Raw genomic sequence first — 19935 nt, 5'->3', positions numbered from 1 at the left:
TGACTATGCATAAATAATTAACAGAGTAGCAGCAGCGTAAAAATATGGGGTGGGGGTAGGGGGGTGGGTAGTGCAAATAGTTCGGGTAGCCATGATTAGCTGTTCAGGAGTCTTATGGCTTGGGGGTAGAAGCTGTTGAGAAGTCTTTTGGACCTAGACTTGGCACTCCGGTACCGCTTGCCGTGCGGTAGCAGAGAGAACAGTCTATGACTAGGGTGGCTGGAGTCTTTGACAATTTTGAGGGCCTTCCTCTGACACCGCCTGGTATAGAGGTCCTGGATGGCAGGAAGCTTGGCCCCAGTGATGCACTGGACCGTACACACTACCCTCTGTAGTGCCTTGCGGTCGGAGGCCGAGCAGTTGCCATACCAGGCGGTGATGCAACCAGTCAGGATGCTCTCGATGGTGCAGCTGTAGAATTTTTTGAGGATCTGAGGACCCATGCCAAATCTTTTCAGTCTCCTGAGGGGGAATAGGCTTTGTCGTGCCCTCTTCATGACTGTCTTGGTGTGTTTGGACCATGATAGTTCGTTGGTGATGTGGACACCAAGGAACTTGAAGCACTCAACCTGTTCCACTACAGCCCCGTCGATGGAGTCCACAATCATCTCCTTTGTCTTGGTCACGTTGAGGGAGAGGTTGTTATCCTGGCACCACACGGCCAGGTCTCTGACCTCCTCCCTATAGGCTGTCTCATCGTTGTCGGTGATCAGGCCTACCACTGTTGTGTCATTGGCAAACTTAATGATGGCGTTGGAATCGTGGCTGGCCATGCAGTCATGGGTGAACAGGGAGTACAGGAGGGGACTGAGCACGCACCCCTGAGGGGCCCCCGTGTTGAGGATCAGTGTGGCGGATGTGTTGTTACTTACCCTTACCACCTGGGGGCGGCCCGTCAGGAAGTCCAGGATCCAGTTGCAGAGGGAGGTGTTTAGTCCCAGGATCCTTAGCTTAGTGATGAGCTTTGAGGGCACTATGGTGTTGAATGCTGAGCTGTAGTCAATGAATAGCATTCTCACGTAGGTGTTCCTCTTGTCCAGGTGGGAAAGGGCAGTGTGGAGTGCATAGAGATTGCATCATCTGTGGATCTGTTGGGGCGGTATGCAAATTGGAGTGGGCCTAGGGTTTCTGGGATAATGGTGTTGATGTGAGCCATGACCAGCCTTTCAAAGCACTTCATGGCTACAGACGTCAGTGCTACGGGTCGGTAGTCATTTAGGCAGGTTATCTTAGTGTCCTTGGGCACGGGGACTATGGTGGTCTGCTTGAAATATGTTGGTATTACAGACTCAGTCAGGGAATGTTGAAAATGTCAGTGAAGACACTTGCCAGTTGGTCAACACATGCTCGGAGTACACGTCCTGGTAATCTGTCTGGCCCTACAGCCTTGTGAATGTTGACCTGCTTAAAAGTCTTACTCACATTGGCTACGGAGAGCGTGATCACATAGTCATCCAGAACAGCTGGTGCTCTCATGAATGCTTCAGTGTTGCTTGCCTCGAAGCGAGCATAGAAGTGGTTTAGCTCGTCTGGAAGTCTTGTGTCACTGGGCAGCTCGCGGCTGTGCTTCCCTTTGTAGTCTGTAATAGTTTTCAAGCAATTCACTTGCTGTGCTGTAATGTAGTGCTTTCTATAAAATTAAGAGATTACGGGTCTCATTTGATTTGGTGAATATATAATCCCTGGCAGATGAACCCAGTGTTGGACCAGTCAAATCTAAAGGGCCTTTCACCTATAGGCAAACTGTTGCTGTTTATTCATAGGCTTATGCCAGTCACCCTCTGACTTTGGTTTTAGGTTTAGGACTATATGATCCATGGACTATGATCTAATATCTCTGTCTTTGGTGGTCAGAGATAGAGGACAGGCTCATTGTAATGGCTGGAATGGAATCAAACACATATCTTACCTCTGATTTCGAAAGGGAATCTCAGGACATGATAGTAACCAGACGTTTTATGAGTTACTGTAGATTTGCACAGGCCTGAGATCCAGATCAGTATAGTGCTTTTACTTGAAGTATATACACGTCATGAATTAATATGAAATATCTTTCAACTAAAAATCAGATTATTCATGTTTAGTAAAACGCATATGAACAAACATGTGATAAGACATGTGCATTGGCCTGTTCAATTGACAATGTTTGAATAGTTCCAAGATATGACCCATATACAAAACAATGCATTTCTTGTTCATCTTTTTATTTAAGAGTAGCATCCAACTGTTAATTATCAAAGATACATCAAACTACACAGTAACTCTATTCAACTGAATCAATAAATACTGTACCCTGGCCCAAACCTGCAACAGATCAGATTTTTACATTATATCCCTACACAACAAGCTACTTTTTCTGCAGTAATCCATTTCCCAGAACCGGACAGTAACACACTATAACAGTCTAGGTAGGCTAATGGTACTATTCAGAATGACAATTAAGCAATAATCCATAATGATATGTTCTTTAAATATATACAAATACATTTCCAAGAAATCATTCAAATCTAAATATTTTATCAAACAAGAGCTACAACCTAGACTAAAATGTTGTACCACATACAGGTCCTGCTCTAAAATGTGTAAATATTGTCATTCTAACAGTGGCATTACACTTGGCGTTGCTGTTACAGTAACTGAGTGTAGTCACTGTGGTAACTGAGTAGGTGTTCTTCTGCAGTCAGAGAGAGAAGGGAGGGGAATTGAGGCCCAGGTGGCACGCCTGCATCTTGGAATATTGCTGTGGTCTGACAGATACTTAATTCAGTAGATTAGATCATAATTCTGTGATCCTCTGCTGGCCTCGGATTGGATATTATGTCATTCAGCGCGCACGCCATCTCGTTCAACATCTAGACTAACTCAAGGAGTGAGGATCCCACACAATTTACACCATGATAACAGAACATAAATGTTTTACAGTTTGCATATTGCTTGCTAATTCAGTTCAGTAATTTAAGAATTTGATATGGATCCCAGAATTCATTGCCGTTACCCATTGAGCCGGACAGTCGGTAGAGCAACATCAGTAGACTAAAGAAAATTAGCAGCAGCTCTCCCATCACAACTCCACAAGACAGAACAGAAAGTTCTGTTAGTCAGCTTACACTCCAGTTAACCCATACATGGTGACAACAAGGACATATACAGTAGAGCCAGATATTGACTAACAAAGACAAAGATGTTTCCATATACACAACACTGCAAATGGTAGTATACATCTGTGAAAAGCGATGCTTTGAGGACTTTTATTACCATAAAATCATTTTATCCATCCCCAAGATACTGTATTTCAGGGGCAGAGAGGGAAGCAGTTTGGATAGGTTTTTGTTTGAGTACCTCTTATGACTCCATTTCCATAAGCAGTGAGACTGTTAGTGTCACACATACACTGTATGTTCCCTAACTCCCAGGGTCAGAGCTGTATCTGTGTGCAGTAGCCCAGGGGCTCTCCAGGTCCAGAGCTGTGCGTTTCCCTGGCAGCGAGAGCCTCCGCCGGCCCTCCGAGGGGTCTGACTGGGCCAATCCTGTCCCTGGCCCGGACTCTGAGAAGTTCCCATGGTTGACCAGGCTTAAGGGCTCAGGATCTGTATGGATGGACAAGCCCAGGGCGTGATGATCTGGGTGGATGCTGTTGCCAAGAGGCTGAGTCTCGGGGAGAGTGTCTAGGGCTGGGGTTGGCTCCAGGACTGGGGTAGGCTCCAGAAGACATAGCTCCACTGCACTGTGGAGAGACTCACAGGACTTGGAAAGGCTGTAGTCAAAATCTGTGTTGACCAAGAACTGAGGTAGAGAACAAGAGTGAGAGGTGAGAAGAATCAGATCTACAGTACACAACTACAGAATAACCTCTCAGAGTGAACATGTAAAACGTCAAAGTGGGATGATTGGTTGATATACAGTAGGCTAGATAAGACAGACTGAGCAGTTGTTTCCTATGGATCCAGACTAGTGATGACGGTCCTAACTAGCTGATTACCTAAATCCAGAGGGGGTTAGACCAGACCACCCAGTGGGCTTAGTGGACTTCCATCCAACATTCAAATGCTATTGTTATCTTTAATCCAATGATTTCACACGAAAACAAATTCTCTCAAACAAATGTGCTGCTATCAAACTGATGACATGACCTCAACTGCACTTTGTGACATTACGATCGACAAAGAATGTCAGTAAATCAGTAAATCAACTGTGCTAAATCAATAACCAGGTTAAATCTATACTGAACAAAAAAAAAAAACGCAACATGCAACAATTTCAAAGATTTTACTGAGTTACAGTTCATATAAGGAAATCAGTCAATTGAAATAAATTAGGCCGTAATCTATGGATTTCACATGACTGGGCAATGACGCAGCCATGGGTGCGCCTACTTGGCAGCCAGGCCCACCCACTGGGGAGCCAGGCCCAACCAATTAGAATGAGTTTCCTCACGAAAGGGCATTATTACAGACAGAATACCCCCCATTTGCTTGGATGGTGTGCCCAGTTGCAAAATGTGGTATACATACAGTACCTGTGAGAGGGAGGCCAGGGTCTCTGAGTCTGCAGGTCTCGGGGTGAGGGATGGGGACGGTTCAGGGACGGAGGACACTGTGCTGTAGGCCGGGGGCACCAGCACCATCTGTCTCTGGAGCAGCTGCATGATGGCCCTGATGTCTGTGGACATCCGTGACTCCATCCTGAGGGACCACAGTAGAATAGTCAGACTACAACCATAGCTAAAGTACCATAGGTCACAACAGTAAATGGTTATTTGGGTAATCTCATTATCCCTCAGTTAAAGGGAGACAGCCTCCCAAAACCAAAGGTTTGGGAAGTCATTGGTTGCATCCCAAATGGAACCCTACATACTGTAGGGCTCTGGTCAAATTACTGCACTATGGCCTCTGGTCAAAAGTAGTGCACTAAATATGTAATAGTGTGCCATTTGGGACACAAGCAAGAATAAAAATCAACCCAAGCGTTCACCCAACATTCTCCGACCTGTTGAGCTGTCTCTGCAGCAGGTCCAGCCTGTTCTCCAGCTCGCTGCACTGCCGTTGGCTAATGTTGCTCAGGACGGCGTGGAGAGGGGGAGGAGGAGGGGAGGGGAGGCAGTGGCAGGGCACCTCCTGATACTGCTGCTGCTCGTGGCTCTCCCCCCAGAAACGGAAGATGTTGGAGACGCCTGAGAAAGCCCCTGATCGAGAGGGAGAACAAGGGAGGTTAGACAGACAGCTAGTCCAGCTCATACAGAATCTCTATCAGAAACATTCAGTATACTGTACTGTTACGTTCCCACAAGACAAACTCAGTCGCTCACAACAAAGGGAACTAACAAAGAAAATCACTTTAACCAAAACGAAACAGGTGGGGTTCTAGGAGGGGTTCTGAAAGACACTCATGGGGGAGTCCACTGAAAGTTGACTAGCAACAACAACTGGAACCTAAGACACCCACCATGAGTGCCCACTAAATGTCACGACTTCCGCCGAGGCTGCCCCCCTCCTGGTTCGGGCAGGCTTCGGCGTTCGTCGTCACTGTAGTACTAGCTACTGCCGCTCCCATTCTCATCACTCCACTTGTCATGTCTTGTCAATCACACACACCTGGTGGTCATTCCCCTAATTAGTATGTGTATAAGTGTTCCCTCTGTTCCCCTTGTCTTTGTGAGTGATTGTTTTGTTGTGAGAGCGTGTAGCTCGGTTGAGCTACATTTCACTGTGTTATTGCCAAGGTGGATGTTTTCCCTTGTACCGTGGGCCAGCACAGGTGAAACGGTGTCCCTCTAACAAGATGACCAATCAGCACACGTGTAATACAGACTGTCTAACGAGGTGACACCAATCGGTGTGCCCCACGTGCTAACGTCCAACCTTGAAATATTAAATTGAAAAACCAAAGCCTGTAACAGCACTGACATGAATAGCAGCATGCTAGGCTATTATTGCGGTGCATCAAATTGAGAAAAAGAACATCACTGAGATCTAACACAAAGACAAAGGTTTAAAAAAGAGTAGTGCTGATGGAGGCATGGTCTACCTGAGAGAGGATTGCAGGTATTGCCAGTCTTCTGGTTCATCTCATCCTCCACAGCACTGCTGATATTGAGGATGGTGGTCTGACTATGGGGGATCCCCACTAGTGAAGTTGGTTGTACAGGGCTGGTTAACACTGACTCCTCATCTTCACTGGAGTAGGAAGGAGAATAGGCTGAGCTCATCAGGCCCTCAGACTCTGTGTTCTGCCCATCTCCCTGGGCTCTGGAGCTCTGGCCTCTGGCCCTGCGGACATGTCTCTGGGATGGATTGGTCTTCCCTGCATCTGTGAGGAGAGGCATAGAATGCAGAAATAGGGTTTGTCCTTCTGACCAGGGCCCATAGGGTAATGCACTATATAGGGAATAGGGTGCACTTTGGGACGCATCTATAGAGTGGATAGAACAGACTTGTCTAATTGAAGCAAGTGTGATTAATGCAAATTGAATGGCTTTACTAAAATCAAACTGAATTACACATCATGATCTAATCTAGCCATGTGCTACCCAGAGTACTTGACTAACAGGGTACCACACCTCTGTCCAAGCTGCGACTGAGGGACAGTTTTTGTCTGCGAATACGACAGCTGACTCCACAATGATCAGAGTCCTCACTGCTTATTGAGCCAGCTACCGTGGCAGCCTGAAAAAATTATTAAAGTGAGAAGAAATAGAATGATTTATTTAGTTAAATAATTTGAATTCTAACAATCAAACTCAAAGATAAGAGACAGTAAATTCCCCTGAATGTGATGTTTTTAGCAAGGCATTAGAGGCAAAATTCTGTAACAAAAAGCCCACTCACATCCCGAAGGTTGAACGTGATCTCCAGGTTCCCCCAGAAATAGTCAGAGAACTCAGGATACATGTCCAGCACCTCCAGCATGTCCTCCCTGTGGATCTTATTGAGGTCACAGTAGGTCAGAGCCCTCACATCTGCATTGGACTTCCCTGGACGGGCATACAAGTTAATGGGCTCTCCAAAGATGTCATTCTTACCTGCAGGGGGGAAAGGAGAGATTGTTTACTGGATGCACAGGAGAAGATACATTGATGATACCATATCTATTTAATATATGCTCAAAATGGATACATTATATGCTTCTGATATTGTGGATATTCAGAGACAATGTGTTATTAATCAATATCTAATTTACTTTTTCTGTGTTAATTTAAAGCGATCTACAAGGTTTCTGAGTGGATGTGCTCTCTCATATTCTTGTGACTAACCCATAGCAACCACTAGATGAGGCTGTTAGACTAAACATTGCGGAGGGCTATGGAGGCATCTCTCAAGGAGTGGAGGAGATTAGAGATACTGGGTTAAAAGCCTCTGCAACAATATACAGTACAGGTTAAAAGCCACTGCAAGTCAAGTCAATTAAAATCAAGGAAATCTTTATTGTGCAATATGGAAATGCAGTTCAGATGATATCCTACCCAGGATGGCCACCACCACATCCCCTCTCAGGATCTCTATGGAGCCACGGGAGATGAAGTAGAGGGCTGAGATGACGTCACCGGCATGGACCAGGGTGTCGCCCGGCGGGGCATGGGTGGTCTTAAACCTCATGGCCAGGGCTCGCAGGCAGCCCTTAGTTGAGCCCTTGAAGGCCTTACAGTTCTGCAGCAGGGTGCGGTTGAGGTGCAGGCAGATATCAGCCTGTAAGCACTCTGGGAAGCCCTTCAGCACCTGGACGACATAGAGGAGTGGAGACACATCAGTTGGTTTGTCTTTGTGTCGACCACTGTGTGTTGCCTTTTTCCTACAAGTAGCTGTGTGTGTATGCGTGTGTGTGTTCGCACAAGTGTGTGTATGACTCACAGCATTCATATCAATGCCGTTAGTGTAAGACCAGGCATGTTGGAAGTACTCCTCCAGCCGCTGCCTCAGTGGGTTGGGGATCTGGTGGAAGCGGATGAACTCTCGAACCCGCAGCATCTGGGTGTGGTAGCGAGCCGTGCCGGAGTACAGCCGCTGGATGATGGCGGACACGTTACCAAAAATGCTGGCATACATGAGAGCTGTAGACACACAGAGAGAATAGAGAGGACTGAGCATATTCCCCCCAAAATAAGCATGTAATATTATAATCCTAGAAAAACATGAAGATTTTGTGCCTGTAATCAAAATGTAGTGTTTTATATTATTAAATAAGATGCAATAAAATTTACATAATCTTCCCTGGGGAAGAATTGCCTTGGACAGTGGGCACAAGATGTGGCTGTCCAATTGGTCCAATACACATAATCCTTACATTGCACATTACCCATCCATGTGTTGTCAAATTTCCAATCATGTGTTAACAGAAGCATAACGTGTGTATTAAGCAAGACTTATTTGTGTATTGCTGGTTTATAATTGGGACTTACAGCCGATGAGCATTACACAAATAGAGAAGATCTTCTCAGAGTTGGTGTTAGGGGAGACGTTCCCAAAGCCCACGCTGGTCAGACTACTGAAGGTAAAGTAGAGTGCTGTGACATATTTGTCCCTGATGGAGGGACCTGACCCTGGTATAGTCTGATTGTAGGGCTTTCCGAGATGGTCCCCCAGAGAGTCCAACCAGCCAATCCGGGCTGCTCCTGCACGCTCCACGTTACCAATTGCGTACCAGATACAGGCCAGCCAATGAGCGATGAGGGCAAAGGTGCACATGAGGAGGAAGAGGACAGCCGCTCCGTACTCAGAGTATCTATCCAGCTTCCGAGCTACGCGCACCAATCGCAGCAGCCGAGCAGTCTTCAACAGGCCAATCAGGGTTGTTGTCTTAAAGGGTACAGGTAAGAAAGTTGTCCAAGACAGGTCATTCACACATGCAGAACACCCAGCCATACAACCAAGTTATTTTGATTATTATCACTATGTGTCAGTTTAGTTAAGAAAGAAGAAAGTAGAAAGAAAATATTGCAGAGACTCTTAAAACAGACGATCGCAGCAGCAGTTGGATAGTTACAACAATGAGACTTTTAGGGCATTAAAAACCACTACACCCAGGTCTCCTCACCTCTTCTCCAGAGCGGTATATGAGCAGGTCAAAGGGGATAGCCGCCACCATGTCTATGAGGAACCACCCTTTGAAGTAGTGCACGGCAATCCGCTGCGACTGGCTGACCACCTCATCGTTGGTGTTGACGTATGTCGTCCTGAAGTTGATGACGATGTCAACGATGAACATGATGTCCACTATGAGGTCCACCACGTTCAGTGGAGAGCAGTAACCACAGGTCTGCATGGCCGCCTCCTCCTGGTCACTGAGGAGAAAGGCCGCTGAGTAGGGGGTGAAGATGGCTGTGTAGATGACCAGGAGCAGGATGACCCAGTCCCACACCGCCTTGAAGGGGCTATAGTGCAGGATGGTCCATTTATGGATGCGGGGGGTCTGGAGCTTGTACTCTGGTAGGACATCTGGGCCTAGTGAGAGGACCTGGAGAAGGAGAGAGAGGAGATGTGTAAAGAAACTGAAGATCGAAAGGTTGATGATGACCAAGGGAGGAACCTGTCCTCTACACAGGGTGTGAACGTCATCATTTGTTTCATTTTGTGCAATTGTACTTTTTTTTAAAACTTAAGGCACACATGAGATTCATGTTGTATGAATAGGATGGGAGCCCCCATACATAAACAGTAGATGATTGAGAGTAGCCATTAGGCTTCAACACAAACACAAACCACTTGTTCATTATGGTGCTTGAAACGGTAATGGAGCTAATGAAAAAAATTTATGAAAACTAAATTCCACAATTTGGTCATGGTCTGGTAGGATCTAATTTTCATATGGAAAAATGTATGAACTCACTAACTGTAAGTCACTCTAGATAAGAGCGTCTGCTAAATGACTAAAATGTAAAATGTAAATGTAAATATGATTGATTGTGGCCATTTTAGACTAAATTTCCTGAATATGTTTGAGTAGGAATACAGTATGTTGTGTATGTGTGACTGAGCAACCCTCTCTTTTAGAAAGTCAGTTTCGTGTGTAGTATGGTTTATAAAATCACTCTTGTTACATATTAAAATCAAGATAAGAGAGTGTCAGCCCTGTGAGGGCCCTAGTCAGTGTGTAACCAGTGACTGGAGACGAGGAGCAGGTGGATCCTGCCTTTAGGCCACTTTATAAAGAGAATATGACAGATGAAGTCTAAGAACTGTACACACATGTTGACAGCTTCTTATAAATATCAAACCTCCTGCTTGCACCAAAATATGGATGGAAAGAAATTACAAAGATATGACCGTTCTGTGTGCCATACAGTGGGGAAAAAAAGTATTTAGTCAGCCACCAATTGTGCATGTTCTCCCACTTAAAAAGATGAGAGAGGCCTGTAATGCAAATTATGGTGGAAAATAAGTATTTGGTCACCTACAAACAAGCAAGATTTCTGGCTCTCACAGACCTGTAACTTCTTCTTTAAGAGGCTCCTCTGTCCTCCACTCGTTACCTGTATTAATGGCACCTGTTTGAACTTGTTATCAGTATAAAAGACACCTGTCCACAACCTCAAACAGTCACACTCCAAACTCCACTATGGCCAAGACCAAAGAGCTGTCAAAGGACACCAGAAACAAAATTGTAGACCTGCACCAGGCTGGGAAGACTGAATCTGCAATAGGTCAGCAGCTTGGTTTGAAGAAATCAACTGTGGGAGCAATTATTAGGAAATGGAAGACATACAAGACCACTGATAATCTCCCTCGATCTGGGGCTCCACGCAAGATCTCACCCCGTGGGGTCAAAATGATCACAAGAACGGTGAGCAAAAATCCCAGAACCACACGGGGGGACCTAGTGAATGACCTGCAGAGAGCTGGGACCAAAGTAACAAAGCCTACCATCAGTAACACACTACGCTGCCAGGGACTCAAATCCTGCAGTGCCAGACGTGTCCCCCTGCTTAAGCCAGTACATGTCCAGGCCCATCTGAGGTTTGCTAGAGTGCATTTGGATGATCCAGAAGAGGATTGGGAGAATGTCATATGGTCAGATGAAACCAAAATAGAACTTTTTGGTAAAAACTCAACTCGTCGTGTTTGGAGGACAAAGAATGCTGAGTTGCATCCAAAGAACACCATACCTACTGTGAAGCATGGGGGTGGAAACATCATGCTTTGGGGCTGTTTTTCTGCAAAGGGACCAGGACGACTGATCCGTGTAAAGGAATGTCACGCCCTGGCTCTGGGGACACTTGTATGTTGAGCCAGGGTGTGCATTTCATTTGTTTATCTAGTATGTGTATTTCTATGTTGGCCTGAGTGGCTCCCAATCAGAGGCAACGAGTGTCAGCTGTCGTTGGTTGTCTCTGATTGGGAGCCATATTTATACTGTCTGTTTCCCATTTGTGTTTGTGGGCTCTTGTTTCTAGTCTGTAGTGTTAGACCGTGAACTGTCACGTTTTCGTTTTTGATCGTGTCTCTAATAAAGAGTATGTTTGCCTGAAACGCTGCGCCTTGGTCCTCATCTCTGTTCGACGATCGTGACAAGGAAAGAATGAATGGGGCCATGTATCGTGAGATTTTGAGTGAAAACCTCCTTCCATCAGCAAGGGCATTGAAGATGAAACATGGCTGGGTCTTTCAGCATGACAATGATCCCAAACACACCGCCCGGACAACGAAGGAGTGGCTTCGTAAGAAGCATTTCAAGGTCCTGGAGTGGCCTAGCCAGTCTCCAGATCTCAACCCCATAGAAAATCTTTGGAGGGAGTTGAAAGTCCGTGTTGCCCAGCGACAGCCCCAAAACATCACTGCTCTAGAGGAGATCTGCATGGAGGAATGGGCAAAAATACCAGCAACAGTGTGTGAAAACCTTGTGAAGACTTACAGAAAACGTTTGACCTGTGTCATTGCCAACAAAGGGTATATAACAAAGTATTGAGACACTTTTGTTATTGACCAAATACTTATTTTCCACCATAATTTGCAAATAAATTCATTAAAAATCCTACAATGTGATTTTCTGGATTTTTTTTCCTCATTTTGTCTGTCATAGTTGACGTGTACCTATGATGAAAATTACAGGCCTCTCTCATCTTTTTAAGTGGGAGAACTTGCACAATTGGTGGCTGACTAAATACTTTTTTCCCCCACTGTACATCCTCTGCTACTCCATGTGTTCTTACTTTCACTGGGGTTTTTTCATGCATTTTCAGCTAAAGCACCTTGAATCACGTGACTGGCATTAGCCCTAAGCCTTGTGGCTCTTGTCTATTTGTGTGATGTCAAAAGCAGGTATAGAACATCACATAGTACTCGCCTCTCCGCAACACAACATAGTGTACAGTACAGTGCATTCCTGTCTGGGCAAAATGAAACAGTGAGACAGTCAGAAAGTGCTTAATACTTCCAATCAAGCATCTGCTGTTCTGTTGTTCCTCTCACCAAACTCTCCCCGGCCTCTCATCCAATCAAGCATCTGCTGTTCTGTTGTTCCTCTCACCAAACTCTCCCCGGCCTCTCAATCACCCATCAAAACCCAATCAGAACTCACTCAAGTATAGCTGAGTGAGTTCCCTCTCTTGGGAACTGCTGGCCAAAGCTCATGATTCCACTGTCTATTACAGAACTGTAAATCCGTCAAGGACCTAACTGCCAAGTGTATTATTCCCCATGATAGAAAGTGATATCAATCATCTCTTTAAAGTATATTAATCCACTGTAGGACTACAGACTGCCTCACAAAGTGTACACATGCAAAAATACTCTGAAAGCCAGAAACACGCAAACATGATTAACTTACATTATAACTAGATATTTATCCTGCTCATTACTTACCAGTCGGATTGAGAAAGTACAGCACATCCGGAACAGGCAGCAAATAGATAGCTAGCAAATTAATTACATTTTGGACACAGAACACATTTTGGACACATGAACACAGAACATCACATTTTCCCCACCCACAGTAATGAACATAACAGCAGCACTAAGGCTCTTGCTATCAACATTCCAGTTGAGAAGTAAGACCATTTTTTATTGATGTTTCTATTCCTGTATCTGGGCTATGATTACCATACACAACTTCACACAATTGGCGCTTCAAACGCATCCTTTCATGACTGGGAGTGTGATTTACAGGAACATGGTGAATGTTATTTTTTCTTTTACCCCTTTTTCATGATATCCAATTGGTAGTTACAGTCTTGTCCCATTGCTGCAACTCCCCTACGGACTCAGGAGAGGCAAAGGTCGAGAGCCATGCGACCTCCGAAACACGACCCTGCCTAGCCGCACTGCTTCTTGACACACTGCTCGCTTAACCCGGAGGCCAGCCGCACCAATTTGTCGGAGGAAACACCGTCCAGCTGGCGACCGAAGTCAGCTTGCAGGCGCCCAGCCCATCAAAAGGAGTTGCTAAAGCGCGATGGCACAAGGAAATCCCAGCCGGCCAAACCCTCCCCTAACCTGGACGACGCTGGGCCAATTGTGCGCCGCCTCATGGGTCTCCCGGTCACAGCCGGCTGTGACACAGCCTGGGATCGAACCTGGGTCTGTAGTGACGCCTCAGACCACTGCGACACTCGGGAGGTCCATTTTGAACTTTTTAGGTCACCAAAGTGATGTCCATTGACACCTATTGACGCCTCTACATGTTAATTATCAGTTGTGAGAAAAAGCGAATTCCACAGGATTTTCATAAAACTGATATGTTATTATACAGATATTTGATCAGTTATATTTTCACTCCAGTGTCCCCCTAGCCTAAACCATAGGGCTTACCCTGTCTCCCTCATTTCACAGCCTCCCAACCAGCCACAACCTCCCTCTCTCTAAACTCCTCCCCACCTCTCTGCCCTCTCTGGAGACTGAGAGTCAAGGACTCTTTCCGTCCATGTCCCTGCACCAGTGGCCCTGTGGGCTCGGTGGGCCAGGTGTGGGAGAACCAGCAGGAGGAAGACTAAAGCAAATAAACTTGTTCAGCAGCTTCAAGACCAGAGTAGGCAGTCATTTTCCTCTGTGCACCTCAAAGGAACCCCTCACACCAGCAAACATTGTCAGAGCCATCATGCCACGGGACAGGCAGCAACAAGGCTCCCCGACCTCAGCCCAGCACCAAACCTGCATCCCTCCCAAGCCTCCTGGTCCAGTCCTCCTGACAGGACACTGATGTGATCCTCTCTTCCAGAAGTGTCACAGTTAACAAATACCCAGGTTCCTGGTGGCAGGTCTCCCTGAGATGTCTTCTTTAGCTTCACAACCCCCAGCTCTCTTCAGATCTCTGGTTACTCTCCGATGTCTTGGTGTTCAGCTGAAATCAGCTCTCCCTCCTTGCATTGTTTGAATATTCTACTTTGTACTCCAAGGAGGACAAACGCTCCTGGGATCCTCCAGGAAATTTTGCAACTGGGACATGCACTAAATACGTTGCAACTGGGACATGCACTAAATGCATTGCAACTGGGACAATTGATTTGTTAGTAGACTACAGGATGCGCAGTAAGTGCACTGATGTGTTTCTTACGTTAGGTCTAGATACGGTCCGATGCAGAATGGCAATGCTATGACCGCTTCTGCCTCTAAAAGAGAACCGTGGAGAGAGAGAGGGAGAAAGAGAGAGAGCGAGGGAGAGAGAGAGAGAGAAGGAGAAAGAAAAAGAGAGAGAGTGTCGGGGGTCACCTTCTAAAAGAAAAGAAAACTGCCCATCCTATCCATACATATTTGGCTGAGGTGAAGATGATATGATACAGAGGACTGGAAAACAGATGCAAGTGACACCATAAGTGTCGTGTGGACAGAAAAGGTGGGATTAATATAAAGGGAATAGAGGAGAAGTAGAGCATGATGTCAGAGCAAATCAAATCAAATCAAATATTTTTGGTCACATACACATATTTAGCAGATGTTATTGCAGGTGTAGCGAAATGCTTGTGTTCCTAGCTCCAACAGTGCCTTAGTATCTAACAATTCACAACAATACACACAAATCTAAAAGTAGAGGGCCACCCTGCCTAATTTACCTACAATATACTACTGCAATGACAGTTGTAAACTACGCCTGTCCTTCTTACTGTTGTTGTACTACTAGTACTTATCATGTTGTTGATAGTAATGTTTGTGTTATTCTTCAGTAATTAGTAAGGTATAAAGACAAAGAGAGATGCACACTCTATATGTATAACCTCCCAGTAATTTATTGGGTAAAAAAACACCAACGTTTAGACAAACAGTGCAATTAGTGCAACACCAATGCCAATAGAGAGGGGTGTGTCGTAATTGCTAGGTTGATCAGAATGAATTGAGCGAAACTGTTAAAAGACAATAGCCCCAGCATATTTAATATATTATGCCATTGTTATCATTAGCATTAGCATAACATTAGCATCAACATAAATTGTTTCATTTAAATTTCACCTAATTATTTAAATAGTTCCAATTTCATTAAATGTTTTTGTTACATATAATCTTTTGGTTCAACCATAATGCATAATAAGCATCATCAACGGGGGAACATATTGGGTGTATGCTGATAAGCTGTAGAAAGAATACATTCATTTACAAGACCTGTTCACAGAAAATATAATTGGTTATAAGAACGGCCTGAGATCAAAGTCAATATTCAGACCACTAGGGATCAATGTTTTTAAATAGGATATCCAGTAGGCCTCCCTCTGTAGTAGTAGGGTCTCCATGTTACCTCCTCTCCTTGGTAGAGTAACATGCTCAATGCCTGTGTATTTGAGGGAGGAGATGGGATGGTGAGCTTCAACAAAGTGAGCTGCTACTGGATAGTCAGTGTTCTTACACCTGATTGAGCTGCTGTGTTCAGCTATGCGTTGTTTTAATTCTATTTTCATTTGTCCTACGTAGGCTTTCCCACATGAACAGGTGATGAGATCGATTACTCCCTTTGTCTTGCATGAGATGATACCCCTAACAGGGAGTTTTCGACCTGTATGTGGGTGTCTGAAGAAGGATGTTTTTGTACTGTGCGCATGAGCCACATTTGTAGTTCCCATTTGGAATGGGTGTCAAGAGTGTCTGAGTGGGCTCAGGGGGCAGGTCAGATCTCACTAAGCTATCCCCAATATTGCAACCACGCTTATAGACCACCAGTGGGGATTCCTTGAAGATGTCTGATTGCAGAATATGCCAGTGCTTTTTCAGGATTGCTTTCATTTTCTCCGAACACTTGGTGTACTTAGTGCAAAACACTGTTGCGTTGTTTTTCTTCTTTGGTTTAGTTTTTAGCAATTCCTCTGTTGGTTTTGTCCTTGTAGCCTCTCATTTTGAATTGATCTGTCATGTTCTTAGCATTGCTGTCACAATCTGACTGTTGGCCACGAATTCATTTAGTTTGGAATTAATTTAGTTCCTGCTGACTTCCTTCCCAGAGCACAAAGACATAATCTATAGTGAGGGAAAAAAGTATTTGATCCCCTGCTGATTTTGTACGTTTGCCCACTGACAAAGAAATGATCAGTCTATAATTTTAATGGTAGGTTTATTTGAACAGTGGGAGACAGAATAACAACAAAACAATCCAGAAAAACGCATGTCAAAATGTTTATAAATTTATTTGCATTTTAATGAGGGAAATAAGTATTTGACCCCTATGCAAAACATGACTTAGTACTTGGTGGAAAAACCCTTGTTGGCAATCACAGAGATCAGACGTTTCTTGTAGTTGGCCACCAGGTTTGCACACATCTCAGGAGGGATTTTGTCCCACTCCTCTTTGCAGATCTTCTCCAAGTCATTAAGGTTTCGAGCCTGACGTTTGGCAACTCGAACCTTCAGCTCCCTCCACAGATTTTCTATGGGATTAAGGTCTGGAGACTGGCTAGGCCACTCCAGGACCTTAATGTGCTTCTTCTTGAGTCACTCCTTTGTTGCCTTGGCCGTGTGTTTTGGGTCATTGTCATGCTGGAATACCCATCCACGACCCATTTTCAATGCCCTGGCTGAGGGAAGGAGGTTCTCACCCAAGATTTGACGGTACATGGCCCCGTCCATCGTCCCTTTGATGCGGTGAAGTTGTCCTGTCCCCTTAGCAGAAAAACACCCCCAAAGCATAATGTTTCCACCTCCATGTTTGACGGTGGGGATGGTGTTCTTGGGGTCATAGGCATCATTCCTCCTCCTCCAAACACGGCGAGTTGAGTTGATGCCAAAGAGCTCCATTTTGGTCTCATCTGACCACAACACTTTCACCCAGTTCTCCTCTGAATCACTCAGATGTTCATTGGCAAACTTCAGACGGGCATGTATTTGTGCTTTCTTGAGCAGGGGGACCTTGCGGGTGCTGCATGATTTCAGTCCTTCACGGCGTAGTGTGTTACCAATTGTTTTCTTGGTGACTATGGTCCCAGCTGCCTTGAGATCATTGACAAGATCCTCCCGTGTAGTTCTGGGCTGATTCCTCACCGTTCTCATGATCATTGCAACTCCACGAGGTGAGATCTTGCATGGAGCCCCAGGCCGAGGGAGATTGACAGTTATTTTGTATTTCTTCCATTTGCGAATAATCGCATCAACTGTTGTCACCTTCTCACCAAGCTGCTTGGCGATGGTCTTGTAGCCCATTCCAGCCTTGTGTAGGTCTACAATCTTGTCCCTGACATCCTTGGAGAGCTCTTTGGTCTTGGCCATGGTGGAGAGTTTGGAATCTGATTGATTGATTGCTTCTGTGGACAGGTGTCTTTTATACAGGTAACAAGCTGAGATTAGGAGCACTCCCTTTAAGAGTGTACTCCTAATCTCAGCTCGATACCTATATAAAAGACACCTGGGAGCCAGACATTTTTCTGATTGAGAGGGGGCAAATACTTATTTCCCTCATTAAAATGCAAATCAATTTATAACATTTTTGACATGCGTTTTTCTGGATTTTTGTTGTTGTTATTCTGTCTCTCACTGTTCAAATAAACCTACCATTAAAATTATGGACTGATCATTTCTTTGTCAGTGGGCAAACGTACAAAATCAGCAGGGGATCAAAAACATTTTTCCCTCACTGTATGTATCTCTTCCATAGGAGGATTTTTGAAAGTAGGGGGTGTGTCTCTGTTTTGTAAATGAGTGCTTCCTCAAATTGTCCCACATACAGGTTCACATAGCAAAAGGGGAGCCCATTGCTACAGCCCGAATTTGAATGAAAAAGTCTGACTCAAAGATGAAGTAGTTATTGGATAATACCTGTTCAGCGAGTTGCAAGATGCAATCATTGGATGGAGCAAAGGTAGGGTCTTTCAAAAATCCTCCTATGGAAGAGATTCATACAGTGCCTTGCAAAAGTATTCATCCCCCTTGGTGTTTTTCCTATTTTGTTGCATTACAACCTGTAATTTAAATTGATTTTTATTTGGATTTCATGTAATGGACATTCACAACATAGTCAAAATTGGTGAAGTGAAATGAAAAAAAACAACTTGTTTCAGAAAATTCTAAAAAATAAATAACAGAAAAGTGGTGCGTGCATATGTATTCACCCCCTTTGCTATGAAGCCCCTAAATAAGATCTGGTGCAACCAATTAACTTCAGAAGTCACATAATTAGTTAAATAAAGTCCACCTGTGTGCAATCTAAGTGTCACATGATCTCAGTATATATACACATGTTCTGAAAGGCCCCAGAGTCTGCAATACCACTAAGCAAGGGGCACCACCAAGCAAGCGGCACCATGAAGACCAAGGAGCTCTCCAAACAGGTCTGGGATAAAGTTGTGGAGAAGTACAGATCAGGGTTCGGTTATAAAAAAATATCAGAAACTTTGAACATCCCACTGAGCACCATTAAATCCATTATTAAAAAATGGAAAGAATATGGCACTACAACAAACCTGCCAAGAGAGGGCTGCCCACCAAAACTCACGGACTAGGGCAAGCAGGGCATTAATCAGAGAGGCAACAAAGACACCAAAGATAACCCTGAAGGAGCTGCAAAGCTCCACAGTGGAGATTGGAGTATCTGTCCATAGGACCACTTCAAGCCGTAAACTCCACAGAGCTGGGCTTTACGGAAGAGTGGCCAGAAAAAAGCCATTGCTTAATGAAAAAAATAAGCAAACACGTTTGGTGTTCGCCAAAAGGCGAAGGTACTCTGGTCAGTTGAGACTAAAATTGAGCTTTTTGGCCATCAAGGAAATCAAATCAAATCAAATCAAATTTTATTGGTCACATGCGCCGAATACAACAGGTGCAGACATTACAGTGAAATGCTTACTTACAGCCCTTAACCAACAGTGCATTTATTTTTAACAAAAAAAGTAAAAATAAAACAACAACAAAAAAAGTGTTGAGAAAAAAAAGAGCAGAAGTCAAATAAAGTGACAGTAGGGAGGCTATATATACAGGGGGGTACCGTTGCAGAGTCAATGTGCGGGGGCACCGGCTAGTTGAGGTAGTTGAGGTAATATGTACATGTGGGTAGAGTTAAAGTGACTATGCATACATAATTAACAGAGTAGCAGCAGCGTAAAAAGGATGGGGTGGGGGGCAGTGCAAATAGTCCGGGTAGCCATGATTAGCTGTTCAGGAGTCTTATGGCTTGGGGGTAGAAGCTGTTGAGAAGTCTTTTGGACCTAGACTTGGCACTCTGGTACCGCTTGCCGTGCGGTAGCAGAGAGAACAGTCTATGACTAGGGTGGCTGGAGTCTTTGACAATTTTGAGGGCCTTCCTCTGACACCGCCTGGTATAGAGGTCCTGGATGGCAGGAAGCTTGGCCCCAGTGATGTACTGGGCCGTACGCACTACCCTCTGTAGTGCCTTGCGGTCGGAGGCCAAGCAGTTGCCATACCAGGCGGTGATGCAACCAGTCAGGATGCTCTCGATGGTGCAGCTGTATAATTTTTTGAGGATCTGAGGACCCATGCCAAATCTTTTCAGTCTCCTGAGGGGGAATAGGCTTTGTCGTGCCCTCTTCACGACTGTCTTGGTGTGTTTGGACCATGATAGTTCATTGGTGATGTGGACACCAAG

At 44.9% G+C, this 19935-nt stretch overlaps 1 protein-coding gene across 1 annotated transcript in view; it reads right to left on the bottom strand.

Annotated features, from left to right (window-relative positions):
* Positions 1-2225: 2225 nt before the first annotated feature.
* Positions 2226-19935, bottom strand: part of LOC121535280 (potassium voltage-gated channel subfamily H member 2) — a 54624-nt gene continuing 36914 nt past the window's right edge. The window contains exons 2-11 of the mRNA XM_041842171.1: positions 9028-9447; positions 8393-8789; positions 7845-8044; positions 7460-7712; positions 6825-7018; positions 6557-6662; positions 6025-6306; positions 4987-5182; positions 4517-4682; positions 2226-3783 (exon numbers count right to left, since the gene is read on the bottom strand). Coding sequence (XP_041698105.1) covers positions 3403-3783; positions 4517-4682; positions 4987-5182; positions 6025-6306; positions 6557-6662; positions 6825-7018; positions 7460-7712; positions 7845-8044; positions 8393-8789; positions 9028-9447 — 2595 coding nt within the window. The 3' untranslated portion in view covers positions 2226-3402. The remainder of the gene's footprint in view (positions 3784-4516; positions 4683-4986; positions 5183-6024; positions 6307-6556; positions 6663-6824; positions 7019-7459; positions 7713-7844; positions 8045-8392; positions 8790-9027; positions 9448-19935) is intronic.

This window comes from Coregonus clupeaformis, chromosome 21 (genome assembly GCF_020615455.1).
Source record: "Coregonus clupeaformis isolate EN_2021a chromosome 21, ASM2061545v1, whole genome shotgun sequence".
Taxonomy (NCBI): Eukaryota; Metazoa; Chordata; class Actinopteri; order Salmoniformes; family Salmonidae; genus Coregonus; species Coregonus clupeaformis.
This window is presented reverse-complemented; position numbering and strand designations above follow the sequence as displayed.